The following is a 19,073-nucleotide window of genomic DNA, read 5'->3' as shown; positions in this document are numbered from 1 at the left end:
ACCACATGTCTTTGGATCATGGGGGAAACCCACACAGACACGGCAAGAACATGCAAACTCCACACAGAAAGGCCCCTGCTGGCCGCTGGGCTTGAACCCAGAACCTTCTTGTTGAAGGCAACAGTGCTAACTATCACACCACCGTGCCGCCTTTGTATTGATTAATGTGGGAAATATGCTCGGTATAAACCCCACCAACCGACTGATCTGGCATGTTTTAATTGTGCGACAGTAATGACGTAAATTACCAGCGTGACGGACTAGTGTCCGAAAGTGTTTTTTCATTTTACCAATGAGCTCACTACTGTAACCTCTTAGGAACCAGGAAAAAAATATTTCTCTTTTGTTGTGATTTCCTTACTAGGAATTTCCCAGCAACCCGTCTAGTCACATGATACATCACTGGAAAGCCCAGGATGTACTCTTTACAAGACACCAGGGCCCTGTACTACGAAGCGGGTTTTCTGGCTTACCAGGGTAACTTCGAGAGTAACTTGATCACATGCAGCGTAACTTCCCGATTAACCCATACTACGAAAGTTGGCTATGTTCAAACTGAGGTATGCTGCCATGGCAACTTACGCTGCATCTCAAACCTGCTCGTCTCAGGTTATGTTCTTGGTTAACCCAAGTTTTCCGATTAACCACACCCTTTTTAAACACCACCTCTCCACCGACATTTCCTCTAGAGACAATGCCAGCGTACCTGGATGACCCGTGCGATATCGGAGCGCAGATTAGAGATGGGATTTATGGCTCTTTGATGGGATCCGCATCTTTGTGATCCGTTCTTTGAAAAGAGCCGTTCAAAAGACTGGCTCATTTGGCTCTTTTTAAATATTTATTCAGTTTTAAGAAGACAGCGTCTAAAGAAGCCAGATCCCTCTGCTTAGACAGTGACATCAATATTTCTGGACATACCTTTTATATAAAGCAACCTAGACTTACATTATTGTAACCCCTAAACGCTCATAAATAACCATTAAAAAACAATGAGGGCTTCAATGAATGTCCATGCAGAACGGCTCATTCATTATCTCTAGCCGCTTTATCCTTCTACAGGGTGGCAGGCAAGCTGGAGCCTATCCCAGCTGACTACGGGTGAAAGGCGGGGTACACCCTGGACAAGTCGCCAGGTCATCACAGGGCTGACACATAGACACAGACAACCATTCACACTCACATTCACACCTACGGTCAATTTAGAGTCACCAGTTAACCTAACCTGCATGTCTTTGGACTGTGGGGGAAACCGGAGCACCCGGAGGAAACCCACGCGGACACGGGGAGAACATGCAAACTCCGCACAGAAAGGCCCTCGCCGGCCACGGGGCTCGAACCCAGGACCTTCTTGCTGTGAGGCGACAGCGCTAACCACTACACCACCGTGCCGCCACATTGTAATGTATGAAAATCTAAATTTGTGGATGGCACCTCTGCCGCCTCTCGTTCACTCAAGATGAACTAAACTTCGGACGACAGCCATTATTGTGCCGCTTTGGTGTGACGTCATCAAACTGAACGAGTGAACGAACTGAACGAACGAATTTCTTTGCTGAACTGACCGACATGAACGAACTGGCGGAAATGAATCGCCATGTCCCACCAATACTCCAAACCACAAGGGGCAGTATAACGCACACACATGGACACAACGGTCGAATTCTGTCTGCTTCTAAAGTGCGAATAGCAGTTCCGGTTCTACTCGAAGGACTTTGTTTATGCGCGCTATGTAGTGCACTATGAATACCAGAGAAAGCTATTTGGGATGTACCCATGATCTGTAAGTAGTGGCCTTACTGTAGTGCACAGCCTGTTATAAGCAGCGGCTAGGCAAATTATATTTTATGATATGCGTTAATAATGTTTTTTATTTTTTCGCGGTCCAAATCCTGCGCTCTGATTGGCTGACGGACTCCGGTTACGGTGTCACGGTCTGAATTTACCAGCCTAATATGATCTGGGATTTACGTTCATACTTGATCCACAAATAAATTATTTTCACTTTATCTTGATGAATGAATGAATGAATGAATGGCCCGTGTTTTAGTTCCAGTTTATGCACTAAGTAGGCTGATCAGGAGCAGCCAGGAATGATCAACTTTATCTTCATGAATATTGATTTAAGTATACACTACCGTTCAAAAGTTTGGGGTCACTTTGAAATGTCCTTATTTTTGAAAGAAAGCACTGTTCTTTTCAATGAAGATCACTTTAAACTAATCAGAAATCCACTCTATACATTGCTAATGTGCTAAATGACTATTCTAGCTGCAAATGTCTGGTTTTTGGTGCAATATCTCCATAGGTGTATAGAGGCCCATTTCCAGCAACTCTCACTCCAGTGTTCTAATGGTACAATGTGTTTGCTCATTGCCTCAGAAGGCTAATGGATGATTAGAAAACCCTTGTACAATCATGTTAGCACAGCTGAAAACAGTTTAGCTCTTTAGAGAAGCTATAAAACTGACCTTCCTTTGAGCAGATTGAGTTTCTGGAGCATCACATTTGTGGGGTCGATTAAATGCTCAAAATGGCCAGAAAAATGTCTTGACTATATTTTCTATTCATTTTACAACTTATGGTGGGAAATAAAAGTGTGACTTTTCAAGGAAAACACAAAACTGTCTGGGTGACCCCAAACTTTTGAACGGTAGTGTATATGAAAGAACGAAGTCAGAATGTAAAGTGTTTTGAACAACTTTATTAACTTCATTTACACATATACTAATAAAATTCAATCCAAACCATTCTTGTCTACTGATAATCAAATCTCACAATTGTAGTCACAATTCGCGTTCTATTAGTCTACAAATGTGTTGAAATGCTCGGTACAAAATCGCAGCAAGAAATGGAAAATTTAGACTTGGAAATTGACCGGGGGAAAAAAAAATCGGTCTGCGCATGGTAAATTTATACCAGCGCACGATCAGACCGTGACGCCGGACCTCTGGCGACTCGCTCGTTCACAACAACAAACATAGCATTTTTTGTCAACATTTATCTTTTTTTTTTAATAAGATTTGTATCAAAAATCTTGTCAATTTTTGCCAGCATTTCTCAGGAGAATAGCATTAATTTTACAGCATGGATAGCGATAACGACAGTGTTCACAGCGCAAGCGAGTTTTACTACCCTGAGGAAGAAGAAATAAAATAAAACATTTCAGGAGAAAGGTAAAAACCTGGGCATACACTGTGCGATTTTTGGCCCGATTTTGACAAGATTTTCACTCGTGCGACTATTTTGGAGATCGGGCCGAGTTTTGGCTCAATCGTGCGTCTCGGATCGTGTAGTATACACGGGGTAACGACAAGCGATTAACACCTCACGACCGCCTCCCGATCGATCGGATGAAAATCAAACCTGTTTGAAATCCTGAGCATCGCATCCGAGCATCGGATCGTATAGTGTGAGAACAGGAATCGCTGCGTGCTGTTTACCCCTGCGATTCACTCGTACAGTGTGAGCAGCAGCGGAATACTGCGATTGAAAAAATCGCACAGTGTATGCCCAGCTTAACTTGCTAACGCCGAGCAAAAACATGGCTGAATCCTGAATGACTCCTATTTGTATAAATAGGGGACTACATAGGCGGCAAAATGTAGTTTTTTCCTGCTAAGGAAGTGCACTTGTATACCGAGGAGGAATCCATTTGCATTACAGCCGTGAATGAGGATTCAAAATAGCATTAATTTTACAGCATGGATAGCGATAACGACAGTGTTCACAGCGAAAGCGAGTTTTACTACCCTGAGGAAGACAAAATGAAAGAAAACATTTCAGTAGAAAGCTAAAACCTCTTTGCTAACAGTTTGATCTCATTAGTTAATGAGGCCCATTTTGGACCATGTTATCCTAATACATATGTTATTTACCGTATGGTGAAATACCGTGACCGAGGTCTTGAAAGTATTGAGCGAGGCCCTCTGGGCTGATGTCAGTATTCAAGGCCGAGGTCACGGTATTTCAGCATACGGACCAACCTTAAGCTGGTAAATAATATGTATATGAGTGATTCCATGCTTATGGGTACTGAAATGGGGACATGAACTTCTCATCTCATCTCATTATCTCTAGCCGCTTTATCCTTCTACAGGGTCGCAGGCAAGCTGGAGCCTATCCCAGCTGACTACGGGCGAAAGGCGGGGTACACCCTGGACAAGTCGCCAGGTCATCACAGGGCCGACACATAGACACAGACAACCATTCACACTCACATTCACACCTACGGTCAATTTAGAGTCACCAGTTAACCTAACCTGCATGTCTTTGGACTGTGGGGGAAACCGGAGCACCCGGAGGAAACCCACGTGGGCACGGGGAGAACATGCAAACTCCACACAGAAAGGCCCTCGCCGGCCACGGGGCTCGAACCCGGACCTTCTTGCTGTGAGGCGACAGCGCTAACCACTACACCACCGTGCCGCCCCGGACATGAACTTATTCACCTAAAACCATTTCTTTTTTTTACCATCAGGTCACAAAACATGTAATCTTTAATGAATGATATGTTAAAAGATAACTTTAATTTTCTGAGATGTAATAAAAACATATTTATATGCCAAAGTCAAGCCTATGAGTTCCAAAATGATGTCTGTTACATTACTTCTGTTACGATTGTCCATCTCGCGTCTGTTACAAATTAATTACAATCTAGCTATATACCATGTTAATCTTATTGAAAGAAAGTGTATGTTTATTCTACTACACATGTTTATTAATTATATTTACTAAAACATCACCTTCCTATGTTTCAAAAAGTAATTCTACATTGTTAAAATTGAGAATATATATGTCCACAACACTTCTGTTACATTCTGACTTTGGCATATAAATATGTTTTTATTACATCTCAGAAAATTAAAGTTATCTTTTAACATATCATTCATTAAAGATTACATGTTTTGTGACCTGATGGTAAAAAAAAGAAATGGTTTTAGGTGAATTTTTAAAAATAAGTTCATGTCCCCATTTCAGTACCCATAAGCGTGGAATCACTCATATATATAATTTTTTTTCTTTACCAAATTCCAACAGAAAACGAGAGCGCCCGAAAGGGAAAACTGAGCCGCCATTTTGAATCCTCATTCACGGCTGTAATGCAAATGGCTTCCTTCTCGGTATACAAGTGCACTTCCATGGCAAGAAAAAAAACTACATTTTGCCGCCCATGTAGTCCCCTATTTATACAAATAGGAGTCATTCAGGATTCAGCCATGTTTTTGCTCGACCAAAGTTATCAGCCCTCTCAGTATATTTCTGATAAAGGGGCAAGTAAGAGAGAGTAGTAGGCAGAGGTTAAGCCAGGGATCCCAGCAGTAATTGAAAAAAAAAATAGAGGAATGTAAGAAACCATCAGCATGGGTCAAGGGGGCTGCAAGCCTTTTGCGGGGTGCAGGGGGCGAAGCTGTTGAGATTTTAACATTTAAAGATGCTATAGAACACATTTTTTACATAGATTTAACATAGAAAAGCAACAGAATTTAACAATAATGTGTATCTATTTGATGCCATATTTTGTAATCTATGACATAAGTGGCAAAAAATATTATTTATAAAAATTAGACGAAAATGTAGCTTTGAAGAATATACTTGCTTAAATATTCCACTGATTTTGTTATAATATAACAATAGTGTCCATAGTTCATCTCATTTGTTTATTTTTTTGTTTCGAGTTAATGTCAATACGAGTCTAATATAAGCCACATTCATTTTTCAAAAATCATTAATATAAGCAGAAATCAATGATTCAGTAATATTAGATATATACATATGTACAGCAAATATTGGAGATATTTGATTTAAACCTTTCTCTTTTTGAAAGGTTTCACTGCAGAGGAGTTTAATGCTCTTTTCTGAGGTGCATTCTGCGATCTTTCCTCCAGTTTTCTCTGCTTTTGTTTCTCTGATCTTTCCTTCTGCTTTTTCTGATCTTCCTGCAGTGCTCTTTTGGAGAGTTTCTTGGCTACTCTGTTCGCACAAGCTTTTGTTTCAAGTTCTGTATTCACCACATTCATTAATCTCTTCTTGGATTCAACTTCCTCTCTGGTTAAGCGCAACTACACTTTCCATGACATATTGAATTAAGTTCAACGCATTAGAAACAAAAAGCACGAACGGAGTTAAAACACGTTTTCTAGCAAATGGGCGCAGCCATATTGTTTTCTCGTTCTATCGCGTACAGTCTCGCGGTATTTACATCAATTTAACTTCCGAGTGTTCCCGAATGCCAACGAGAAGAAACGAAGCCGATGAAAACATCGCTAAACAAGCAAACCAAATCAGAATGTATTCTGCTGTTCATTTTACTTAAACATATTTTTAACGGATATACAAGAGATTTAAAAAAAAAAACTGTTTGGCTAGAAAAATAGCGGAATTCCGCTAAATAGCGGACGTCTGGGATCCATGTCAAGCGTAAGCTGAGCGGAGGCTGTGTTAGCCGCCGCGATGTATAAAAAAGAGGGGGGTTCGGGAGTCCTCCCTCAGAAAATTTTGAAAATGTAGATGTTAAATAGTGAATTCTGAGTGATCCTGAATGCAAAATTTTATTTTTATGAAGTATAAATTATGAAGTAAAAATTGCATAAATAAAGCCATTTGGGGAAACTTTGAAGAAGAGATTGTACTGGTTTCAAGTTTTTACCTAACATAATATTATGCATTAGGATAACATGGTCCAAAATGGGCCTCGTTAACTAATGAGATCAAACTGTTAGCAAGTTAGAGGTTTTAGCTTTCTCCTGAAATATTTTATTTTATTTCTTCTTCCTCAGGGTAGTAAAACTCGCTTTCACTGTGAACACTGTCGTTATCGCTATCCATGCTGTAAAATTAATGCTATTTTGAATCCTCATTCACGGCTGTAATGCAAATGGCTTCCTCCTCGGTATACAAGTGCACTTCCATGGCAGGAAAAAACTACATTTTGCTGCCTATGTAGTCCCCTATTTATACAAATAGGAGTCATTCAGGATTCAGCCATGTTTTTGCTCGGCGTTAGCAACAGTTACAGGTTTTTAGCTTTCTCCTGAAATGGTTTCTTTTATTTCTTCTTCCTCAGGGTAGTAAAACTCGCTTTCACTGTGAACACTGTCGTTATCGCTGTCCATGCTGTAAAATTAATGCTGTTCTCCTGAGAAATGCTGGCAAAAATTTACAAGATTTTTGATAAAAATCTTATAAATAAATCTTGTAAAAAAAGATAAATGTTGACAAAAAATGCTACTATGTTTGTTGTTGTTGTGAGCGAACGAGTCGGCAGAGGTCCATAACTGGGGTCCGTAGCATAGGAGACGGACCTGCTCGCCAGCCAATCAGAGCCTTTGGACCGCGAAAAAAATATATAATTACATTAGGTAAAAACTTTAAACCAGTGCAATTTCTTCTTCAAAGTTTCACCAAATGGCTTTATTTATGCAATATAAAAGGTCATAACACTGCGTAACTTTGGTCGAGGGACAGCACGGTGGTGTAGTGGTTAGCGCTGTCGCCTCACAGCAAGAAGGTCCGGGTTCGAGCCCCGTGGCCGGCGAGGGCCTTTCTGTGCGAAGTTTGCATGTTCTCCCCGTGTCCGCGTGGGTTTCCTCCGGGTGCTCCGGTTTCCCCCACAGTCCAAAGACATGCAGGTTAGGTTAACTGGTGACTCTAAATTGACCGTAGGTGTGAATGTGAGTGTGAATGGTTGTCTGTGTCTATGTGTCAGCCCTGTGATGACCTGGCGACTTGTCCAGGGAGTACCCCGCCTTTCTCCCGTAGTCAGCTGGGATAGGCTCCAGCTTGCCTGCGACCCTGTAGAACAGGATAAAGCAGCTAGAGATAATGAGATGAGAACTTTGGTTGAGTAAAAACATGGCTGAATCCTGAATGACTCCTATTTGTATAAATAGGGCACTACATAGGCGGCAAAATGTAGTTTTTTCCTGCCATGGAAGTGCACTTGTATACCGAGGAGGAAGCCATTTGCATTACAGCTGTGAATGAGGATTCAAAATGGCGGCTCGTCTCAGCTCGGTTTTCCCTTTCGGGCGCTCTCGTTTTCTGTTAGAATTTGATAAAGAAAAAAATAAATACATTATTTACCAGCTTAAGGTCGGTCCGTATGGTGAAATACCATCACCTCGGCCTTGAATACTGACCTCGGCCCAGAGGGCCTCAGTCAGTACTTTCAAGACCTCGGTCACGGTATTTCACCATACGGACCTCACAGCTGGTAAATAACATAAATTTCAATTTCATGCTGTTAGTGCTGTAGGCGATGTATAAAACTCCTGTTTTTAATCTTTACTCTTAGAGCTGACGGCTGTAACGTAGCTACAGCAGTGTGAACAGGACACAGCCTCACACTTACAGATAAGAGCATTATACTGTTACTTTTAAGTAGTTTATTTGTTCAGGATTTTATTTTGACTTTTTTTTAAACAAAGTTGTTTTGACATTTAGGAGCTGGCTAGTTCGGTATCTACAGTGGCATGCAAAAGTTTGGGCACCCTTACTGAAAATGTCTGTTACTGTGAGCAGAAGATGAACTGATCACGTAAAGACAACACATTTCTTTTCAGCGTTTTCTGCAAGATTTGTGTGTTATTTTTGTTTTGTACAATTGGAGAGTGAAAAAAGAAAAGGAAGACCATGCGAAAGTTTGGGCACCCCAATACATTTGAGTTCTCAGGTAACTTTTTTACCAAGGTTCCAGACTTTAATTAGCTTATTGAGCTGTGGCTTGTTCAAATTCTTCATTAGGAAAGGTCAGATGATGCAGATTTCAAAGCTGTATAAATTCTCTGACTCCTCAACCTTGTCCCCAAAATCAACAGCCATGGGCTCCTCTAAGCAACTCCCTCGCATTCTGAATAATAAAATAATTGATGCTCACAAAGCAGGAGAAGGCTACAAGAACATAGCAAAGTGTTTTCAGGTAGCTGTTTCCTCAGATTGTAATGTTATTAAGAAATGGCAGTTAACAGAAACAGTGGAGGTCAAGGTGAGATCTGGAAGATGAAGAAAACTTTCTGAAAGAACTGCTCGTTGGGTTGCTAGAAAGGCAAATAAAAACCCCTGTTTGACTGCAAAAGACCTTCAGGAAGATTCAGCAGACCCTGGAGTGGCGGTGCACTGTTCGACACCTGAACAAATATGACCTTCATGGAAGAGTCATCAGAAGAAAACCTTTCCTGTGTCCGAGCCACAAAATTCAGCGTCTGAAGTTTGCAAATGAACATCTAAATAAGCCTGATGCATTTTGGAAACAAGTCCTGTGGACTGATGAAATCAAAATAGAACTTTTTAGCCACAATGTGCAAAGGTATGTTTGGAGAAAAAAGGGTGCCAAATTCCAGGAAAAGAACACCTCTCCAACTCTGAAGCATGGGTGTGGATCGATCATGCTTTGGGGTTGTGTTGCAGCCAGTGGCACAGGGTACATTTCATTGGTCGAGGGAAGCATGGATTCAAATAAATACCAGCAAACTCTGGAAGCAAACATCACACCATCTGTAAAAAAAAAAAAGTTTAAATTAAAAAGAGGATGGGTCCTACAATAAGACGCTGTTCCAAAACACACCTCAAAATCTACAATGGAATACCTCAAGAGGCACAAGCTGAAGGTTTTGCCCGGGCCCTCACAGTCCCCTGACCTAAACATCATTGAAAATCTGTGGATAGATCTCAAAAGAGCAGTGCATGCAAGACAGCCCAAGAAACTTGCAGAACTGGAAGCCTTTTGCAAGGACGAATGTATGAAAATCCCCCAGGTAAGAACTGAAAGATTATTAGCTGGCTACAAAAAGTGTTTGCAAGCTGTGATACTTGCCAAAGGGGGTGTTACTAGGTACTAACCATGCAGGGCGCCCAAACGTTTGCTTTGGGCCCTTTTCCTTTTTTGTCATTTTGAAAATGTAGAAGATGAAAATAAAAAATTGTTTTTGCTTAAAATATAAAGGGAACGAGTCATCTTTAAAGGTGCCCTTCCACCAAAAACGTTTAATACTGGCTCTTTTTGAAATACCAAAGTTCACTCCGAGTTGCATATGCATGCTGAAAATGTAATTCTACTCCCATTCCCTGTATTAGCTTATGAAAGAAAATAGTCGGAAAAACGAGCGGATCAGCAAAAGCCATACGAAGTTACGTCACTTCGAAAATTAGTATTCTTGGCCTCGCCCACCTTGGCTTGCGACCGCCCATGGGAAGAAAGCGCAAGGAGAGAGACGTAATTCGCCCCGAGGCGCGGCGTGGTGCTCCTCATCAGTTTTGTTTCTAATGGCATCTCCAGCCCGACTTTGCACGCTCGTAACTCGGGCAGGGGAGGTCCCAGCCTCCCCGGACTTGGCAGCCAACGACCTCTGCCCTCTCCCGAACGAAAGAGTGCTCCCAGGGCGGGCTAGCTCCGCGCCACAGGACGTAATTCGCCCCGAGGCGCGGTGCTCCACATCAGCTTCGTTTCAACGGCGGCTCCAGCCCAACTTTGCACGCTCATAACTCAGGCAGGGGAGGTCCCAGCCTCCCCAGACTTGGCAGCCAGCGGCCTCTGCCCTCTCCCGAATGAAAGAGTGCTCCCTGGGCAGGCTAGCTCTGCGCCTCGGGACGTAATTCACCTAACCCTAAGTCCCAGCCTCCCCAGACTTGGCAGCCAGCGACCCCTGCCCTCTCCCAAATGAACCAGTGCTGCCAGGGCCCTTCAGCTCCCAGCCAGGGGACGTTATCCCCCCCCCCCCCCCAGGCGAGCTCCGCTCCGTGCTTCGTGCCTTGATGAGAGCCACTGCCGCAGGGAGTATTCAATTAAATAAATAAATAAATGAACGAATGAATGACTCCCTCCCAGTCTCTCACACGCGTGCGCGCGCGCACACACACACACACACACACACACACACACACAAGCGTTCTGGTTGGGGAGAGAGCTCCCTTCCTCTGCTCTCCCTCTCCTCTTATAGGCTGCGGTCACTGGGGAAGACACACAAACACATATTAATTCCAGTCACGTGCAGTGATTCTGCCACTTACCTTCCCTGACTCCGCCCTCCATTCACAGACTACCACTCGGCCATGCCCCCACTGCCACATCTACATTGTTATTGGTCAAAACATCGATGTCGAGACCAGCGCTCGAAACTAACGGTGTCCCGACGTCCCAGGGACCATAAAAAATGTCATCGGGACACAAAATTATCATATCTGGGACAATCCCGGGACAATGGAAAAAAAATAGATCTAGAAAAAAAGTTCTACATTAATATTATTTACAAAGCCGTAACACACACGTAGACATTCACCTAATTTGTCAATTTTAATTTTAAAACGTTAACAGCGAAAAATACATAGTAGCTACACTTTCGATGCACCTGCATCAGTAGGCTACAGAGCAGCGCATTCTGTTCTAGAATCTTCGGCCGGAGTCCGCATTATATGGACTTGGAATGGAATTGCTACCGCACACGCTGCGCCGACTCTTGCTTAAGTGGTTGAAGCGGACCGACCGCGGGGAAGAAACTGAAAGCCCAGACATAACGTCTCCGGGACCTTCAGGATCCAAAGTGTCATCGCCTGGTCTGCAGGCAACGCTAGCAACTGAATGAACTTAATGAACACTGTTAGACACGTTATAAAATACAACAGGAATGATGTGGATGATATTGACGTAAGATACCGTTCAACAGAATAAGTGAGTTTTCTTGGTGTCTTTCTAGTTCAGAAAGTTTAGTCAGTCAGCAGCACAACTAGGCTCGGACCTGGCACTATGCTGATGTTGCTAACATTTGCACCCACGTTTCGGCAGCGAAAGTTCATAAAATGGATAACGGTAATGGATAACGGAAAGTTCATAAAAATGGATAACGGTAATGGTGAAAATGATAAGTTGGCCTTATAAGTGCCAACAGATATTCAAGGTATAAGTAGATGAAATGAACATAAAAGGGGTCTTATTTTCAACTAAAGTGTACTGCAGATGTAGGGAGTTGAAACATTTTCTGAATGAGCTAGTTGGCCCCTTTAAATAAACGGGTATCTATTCATACAGTGAGATCGCCAAAGTTTAATAAACTGAAAATGCAATAACTGTAATTTTGAAGTAGATGATGTATAGGACATGTGTCGCTTGTGTCTTGTGACTTATTGTAAAAATGATATAAAGGGTTCAAAATCGCATAGTTACAAATATAATAGTAACTTCATATGATAATATTAACCACTGGTTATTTCAGAGAGGAAAAAAATGGGGACACTATTGCTTCCATTCGGGACAATACAACACAGAATTCGGGACCACTGGGGGACACAAAGAAAAAAAGTTAATTTCGAGCCCTGGTCGAGACCATAATAGCCAATCGAAACAGTTTTTACAAAGACACCCACATCCGCTTGTTCTGACCCACTGGAGGTAGCGTCACAGTGCTGTTAGCCAATCAGAGGTAACACATTTACATGTCATGAATATTAATGAGCAAGAGCTGAAATCCTGTCGTTCTCCTGCCACCCACTCCTCCACCAAACTAGAACAGCCTGAAACAGGAGAACCACAGCATTTTTTTCACCAAAACCGGCTCACAAGGCATTCATTCATACTAGAGACCACCGCACAATTAACGAAAAAACGATGCAAGGGGACCTTTAACTTTATGCCTTTTGGAGATCATTTCATCTTCAACTTGCTTAACTGTTCACCGTAACAGCAATTTTGACCAGGGGTGCCCAAACTTTTGCATACCACTGTAGCTGGTTTTAATAGATGATGAGCAAACATCTTGTTTTTTCCATCTCTGTTCTAGAAGTTTCCTCACAGTTTTTAGCTAGCCTTATGCAGACTAAAAAGCATTAATACACAAGGAGCTGTAATGTACAACAGCAATTCCAAAAAAAAAGTTGGGACACTGTGGAAGAACATAAATAAAAAACACAATGTGAAGATTTGCAAATCATGGAAACCCTATATTTCAGTGAAAATAGTACAAAGACAACATATCAAACATTGAAACTGAGATTTTATTGGTTTTTGAAAAATATATGCTCATTTTGAGTTTGATCTCAGCAACATGTTTCAAAAAAGTAGGGACGGGCAACAAAAGACTGAAAAACTTCACATCACATCACATTATCTCTAGCCGCTTTATCCTTCTACAGGGTCGCAGGCAAGCTGGAGCCTATCCCAGCTGACTACGGGCGAAAGGCGGGGTACACCCTGGACAAGTCGCCAGGTCATCACAGGGCTGACACTTAGACACAGACAACCATTCACACTCACATTCACACCTACGGTCAATTTAGAGTCACCAGTTAACCTAACCTGCATGTCTTTGGACTGTGGGGGAAACCGGAGCACCCGGAGGAAACCCACGCGGACACGGGGAGAACATGCAAACTCCACACAGAAAGGCCCTCGCCGGCCCCGGGGCTCGAACCCAGGACCTTCTTGCTGTGAGGCGACAGCGCTAACCACTACACCACCGTGCCGCCACTGAAAAACTTGTCATGCTTAAAAAAATGTCAGTAACATGATTGGGTATAAAAAGAGCATCCCAGAGAGGCCGAGTCTCTCAGAAGTAAAGATAGGGAGAGATTCACTGCTCTGTGAAAGACTGCGTAGGCAAACAGTGCAACAATTTCAGAATAACGTTCCTCAATGTAAAACTGCAAAGAATTTGTGGATCACATCATCTATGGTCCATAATATCATTAAAAGATTTAGAGAATCTGGAGAAATCTCTGTATGCAAGAGACAAGGCTGAAAACTGACACTGGATGCCTGTGGTCTTCAGGCCCTCAGGAGACGCTGCATTAAAAGCAGACACCTGTCTGTAGTGGAAATCACTGTATGGGCTCAGGAACACTTCAGAAAACCATCGTCTGTGAAAACAGTTCATTACTGCATCCACAAATGCAAGTTAAAACCAGATTGTGGCAGTGGGGGCGTGGTCAAGTGCCGGTCTGTGACAGGAGGGCGGAGCCAGGGAAGGTGAGTGGCAGAATCGCTACACCTGACGATAGTTAACCTGTGTTTTCCCAGTAACCGCTCCCTATTTAAGGAGGCAGAGGGAGAGCAGAGGGAGCGCAACCCGGGACCAGAAGCAGAGTGTGTGTGTGTGTGTGTGTATGTGGGCTTATGCCGCATTTAAAACTGAAAAGTTGTTTAATAAATAGCCTTCTCTGCCTCTAAGCGTTGTCCTGCCGTCCTCTGTGCTCCACCCACACCTTGCAAGCGCTACAGTGGTGCCGGAACCCGGGATTTGGTGGAGCACCAACTTTGCAGCCCCATGGAATCCTCCCTGTTCGCGGACTTGGTCCACGCCCTCGCCACGGCTCAGCAGAGCCAGCACCAGGCACTCGTCACGCTCCGAAAGGAGCAGGAGCGACGCTTCGAAGCCCTGGTGCTGGCCCAGCAGGAAGATCGAGAGGCGTTCTGGCATCTCCTCGCGTCGGCGGGGTCCGCCAGCGCCCCGGCCGTGGGCCCGTCTCCCCTCACCATGACCAAGATGGGCCCGCAGGACGACCCCGAGGCGTTTATCACCTTGTTCGAGCAGGTCGCCGAAGCCTCGGGGTGGCCGATGGAGCAGCGCGCGGCGCGCCTCCTCCCCCTCCTATCGGGAGAGGCGCAGCTGGCTGCACCACAGCTCCCCGCCGACCGCCGGCTGGCCTACGCCGACCTTCGCCGGGCCGTCCTCCAGCGCGTGGGGTGCACGCCCGAACAACAGCGCCAGCGCTTCCGCGTGCTGCGGATGGAGGAAGTCGGCCGGCCATTCGCGTTCGGCCAGCAGCTCCGGGACGCCTGCTGGCGGTGGCTGAGGGCCGACGATCGCGACGCTGAGGGAATCATCGATCAGGTGGTGCTGGAGCAATTCATCGCCCGCTTACCAGCCGGAACCGCGGAGTGGGTCCAGTGCCACCGCCCGGTGTCGCTGGATCAGGCCGTAGGACTGGCGGAGGATCATTTGGCGGCTGTTCCGGCGGTAGGACGGCCGACGACGCCGTCTCTTCTCTCCTCTTCTCTCTCTCTTTCTCCCCCCCCTTCTGTGTCCCATCCTCACCCCATTCCCCCACCACGGAGGCGTGGTGCCCTCCCGTTTCTCCCTTCTGTGTCTGTCTCTCCCCCCCCTCAGGTGAGTGAGCCCCAGAACACAGCTGCAGAGGGAAGGCCCGGGCCGGTTTGCTGGCGCTGCGGGGAACCGGGCCACCTGCAGCAACAGTGCGCAGCTATGGAGGTGGGGGCGGTGGTGCGGATCCCCGACGCTCCAGAAGCTGCCCTCGATCGGGCCGGAGCGTATCGCATACCGGTGAGTGTACAAGGGGCTACATATCAGGCGTTGGTGGATTCGGGTTGCAATCAGACCTCGATCCGCCAAAGCCTGGTGCAAGACGAGGCATTGGGGGAAGCACAGGGGGTGAAGGTGTTGTGTGTGCACGGGGATGTTCACAGATACCCGTTGGTGTCGGTCCACATATATTTCAGAGGGGAAAAATCTATAGTGAAGGCGGCGGTTAATCCTCGCCTTACCCACTCTTTAATTTTGGGGACTGATTGGCCGGGATTTCAGGGTTTAATGGCACGCCTAGTAAAGAGTGGGTCCTGCCGGTTGACAGGGGAAGGTCCTGGTGTCGCTTTGGCTGGAGCTGTGGTCGCAGAGCCGTCTACGTCATCTCCGCGACAGAGTGAGGAGCCACCGGCTCCTCCTCTTTCTATTGGGGAATCCCTCGCGGATTTCCCACTAGAACAATCGCGAGACGAGACTCTGCGACACGCGTTTGACCAAGTGAGAGTAATCGATGGTCAAATGCTCCAGCCGAACGCCACCCCGTCCTTCCCCTATTTTTCCATTTTGAAGGATAGATTATACCGAGTGATGCAAGACACTCAGACGAAAGAGCGAGTCACCCAGTTATTAATTCCAAAGAGCCGCCGGGAATTGGTATTCCAGGCGGCTCACTTTAATCCCATGGCTGGACACCTCGGGCAGGATAAGACACTAGCCCAGATAATGGCCCGATTCTATTGGCCGGGGATTCGCGGCGACGTCCGTAAGTGGTGTACGGCGTGCCGCGAATGCCAGTTAGTAAATCCGGCGGCCATTCCAAAAGCGCCCTTGCGCCCCCTACCATTAATCGAGACCCCGTTCGAAAGAATTGGGATGGATCTCGTCGGGCCATTAAATCGGTCAACACGAGGGTACCGCTTTATATTGGTTCTGGTGGACTATGCAACGCGATACCCGGAAGCGGTGCCTCTTTGCAATATCTCAGCACGCAGTATTGCAGAGGCCCTCTTCCACGTCATCTCCCGGCTTGGAATCCCGAAAGAGATTCTGACTGACCAAGGCACCTCGTTTATGTCACGAACACTGAGCGAACTGTATGGGCTACTGGGTATTAAGCCGATCCGCACCAGCGTTTATCACCCACAGACGGACGGTTTAGTTGAACGGTTCAATCGCACCCTCAAAAATATTATCAAAAAATTCGTAAGTGAGGACGCACGTAACTGGGATAAGTGGCTCGAACCCTTATTTGCAGTGCGAGAGGTCCCCCAAGCCTCCCCGGGGTTCTCCCCGTTTGAATTATTATATGGGCGTAAGCCGCGCGGCATCTTAGATGTACTGTGGGAAAATTGGGAGGAGGGACCTTCACAGAGCAAAAATGAAATTCAGTACGTTATGGACCTGCGCGCAAAACTCCACACGTTCACCCACCTAACTCAGGAGAATTTGCGGCAGGCCCAGGAACGGCAAGCCCGCCTGTACAACAAGGGCACGCGCCTTAGAGAGTTCACTTCGGGAGATAAGGTACTCGTCCTGTTGCCCACGTCGAGCTCCAAATTAATCGCCAAGTGGCAAGGACCCTTTGAGGTCACATGGCGAGTCGGGGACGTCGACTATGAGGTTAGGCGAACGGACAGGGAGGGGGCACTACAGATCTACCACTTCAATCTGCTGAAACTCTGGGACGAGGAGGTCCCCGTGGCGTTGGTGTCGGTAGTTCCGGAGAAGGCGGAGCTGGGGCCGGAGGTTCAAAAAGGGACATTGGCATCACGTACCTCTCCGGTCCCTTGTGGAGACCACCTCTCCCGGACCCAACTCACGGAGGTCGCCCAGTTGCAGGCCGAGTTTTCGGATGTGTTCTCGCCCCTGCCCGGTCGCACTAACCTCATAGAACACCACATATGCCGCTTTTCTACTACAAACGCGGCTGAGTCGGGCTGAGCCGTGCCGTGCTGAGTCGGGCTGAGCGGGGCTATTGGAGTTGCATTTCGACTACCACCGCGCTGAACCGTGCTGGCTGGAAGTGGGTGGACACATTGGGTGGAGTTAGCGAAAGTGGGTGGACGTCATGTGATGTCGTTAAGCGGCGCAAACAGTGACATCAGTGATCTTTTAAGCGGTAGTCTCACGACCCGGATAGTAAACAATAAACATGGAGGACATGGAGTCGTTAGTGTTGCTGGTCTTGGTGCTATGGCTTGTTGTCACCGACAACGCCAACAGATACTGGCAAGAGCGTATAGATGAGGCGAGGCGCATAAGGCTCCAGAAATTCTCGTAATTCTTCTTCTTCTTCTTCCGGGTTTACGGTGTTGACAGATCCCAGCGTGCTCACGGGGCGTGTGTGGGCATGTGAGGACACTCCTCACCAATCAGTGCACAGGGGAGTGTCTGCTCACGCCTCCAGCCTCACTCAGCTCGGTTTGGCTCACTTCAGCCCCACTCCAAAACCGTGCGAGTTTTGGGTGCTAAGCAGGGCTGAAGCGAGCTGAGTCGTGCTGTTTTGAGATAGTCGAAACGCGAGCCGTGTCGGGCTAAAGTGAGCTGAAGCGAGCTGAAGTGAGCTGAAAAAGGGTAGTGGAAAAGGGCCAATAGAGACGCCCCCGGGGGTGGTAGTGTGTAGCCGCCCTTATAGACTACCCGAACACAAAAAAAAGGTGGTTCGGGAAGAACTTCAGGCCATGCTCGAAATGGGCATCGTCGAGGAGTCCCACAGTGACTGGAGCAGCCCGGTGGTCTTGGTTCCCAAGGCCAACGGCTCGGTCCGATTCTGTGTGGACTATAGAAAAGTCAACGCGGTGTCTAAATTCGACGCGTACCCAATGCCTCGTATTGATGAGCTGCTTGATCGACTAGGCACGGCTCGCTTTTACTCGACACTGGATTTAACGAAGGGATATTGGCAGATCCCCTTGACTCCATTATCCCGGGAGAAAACGGCCTTTTCCACACCGTTCGGCTTACACCAGTTCGTCACACTTCCGTTTGGGCTGTTTAGGGCGCCCGCTACGTTTCAGCGGCTGATGGACAGGGTCCTCCGGCCCCACGCCACCTATGCGGCCGCTTATCTAGACGATATTGTCATTTATAGTAATGACTGGCAGCGGCACCTGCAACACCTGAGGGCCGTCCTTAGGTCGCTGAGGCGGGCGGGACTCACTGCCAACCCAAAGAAGTGTGCGATTGGGCGGGTGGAAGTACGGTATCTGGGCTTCCACTTGGGCAACGGGCAGGTGCGTCCCCAAATTAATAAGACAGCAGCGATTGCGGCCTGCCCGAGGCCCAAGACCAAAAAGGGGGTGAGACAGTTCCTGGGGCTGGCTGGCTACTATCGTAGGTTTATACCTAATTATTCGGACGTCACCAGCCCGCTGACTGACCTCACTAAAAAGGGGGCGCCAGATCCGGTCCAGTGGACGGAGCAGTGCCAGCGGGCTTTCTCTGAGGTAAAGGCTGCACTGTGTGGGGGGCCACTTTTACACTCCCCTGACTTCTCTCTCCCTTTTATGTTACAGACGGATGCGTCGGACAGAGGGCTGGGGGCCATTTTGTCCCAGCAGGTGGAGGGGGAGGATCGCCCAGTCCTATACATCAGTCGGAAGCTGTCAGTGCGTGAGGGGCGCTACAGCACGATTGAAAAGGAATGCCTGGCGATTAAGTGGGCGGTCCTCGCCCTCCGTTACTACCTGCTGGGGCGCCCTTTCACCCTCTGTTCGGACCACGCGCCCCTCCAGTGGCTCCACCGCATGAAGGATGCCAACGCGCGGATCACCCGTTGGTATCTGGCACTCCAACCCTTCAACTTCAAGGTGGTCCACAGGCCAG

General features: G+C 46.6%; 1 protein-coding gene across 2 annotated transcripts; it reads left to right on the top strand.

Annotated features, from left to right (window-relative positions):
- The first annotated feature begins 1,696 nt into the window (after positions 1-1,696).
- LOC132886742 (uncharacterized) lies at positions 1,697-18,424 on the top strand. 2 transcript variants are annotated; one of them, XM_060921761.1, is made up of 2 exons: positions 1,697-1,783; positions 14,157-18,424. In XM_060921761.1, the coding sequence occupies exon 2, from the start codon at positions 14,253-14,255 to the stop codon at positions 17,187-17,189; it is 2,937 nt and encodes a 978-aa protein (XP_060777744.1). In that variant the 5' UTR covers positions 1,697-1,783; positions 14,157-14,252; the 3' UTR covers positions 17,190-18,424. The 2 variants fall into 2 exon arrangements, with proteins under 2 accessions (XP_060777744.1, XP_060777743.1); XM_060921760.1 differs by having other exon boundaries at positions 13,758-18,424.
- Positions 18,425-19,073: the final 649 nt, after the last annotated feature.

The sequence above is a fragment of the Neoarius graeffei genome, chromosome 5 (genome assembly GCF_027579695.1).
Source record: "Neoarius graeffei isolate fNeoGra1 chromosome 5, fNeoGra1.pri, whole genome shotgun sequence".
In the NCBI taxonomy this organism is placed as follows: Eukaryota; Metazoa; Chordata; class Actinopteri; order Siluriformes; family Ariidae; genus Neoarius; species Neoarius graeffei.
The sequence above is the reverse complement of the archived record's forward strand: the minus strand, read 5'-3'. Positions and strand labels throughout refer to the sequence as shown.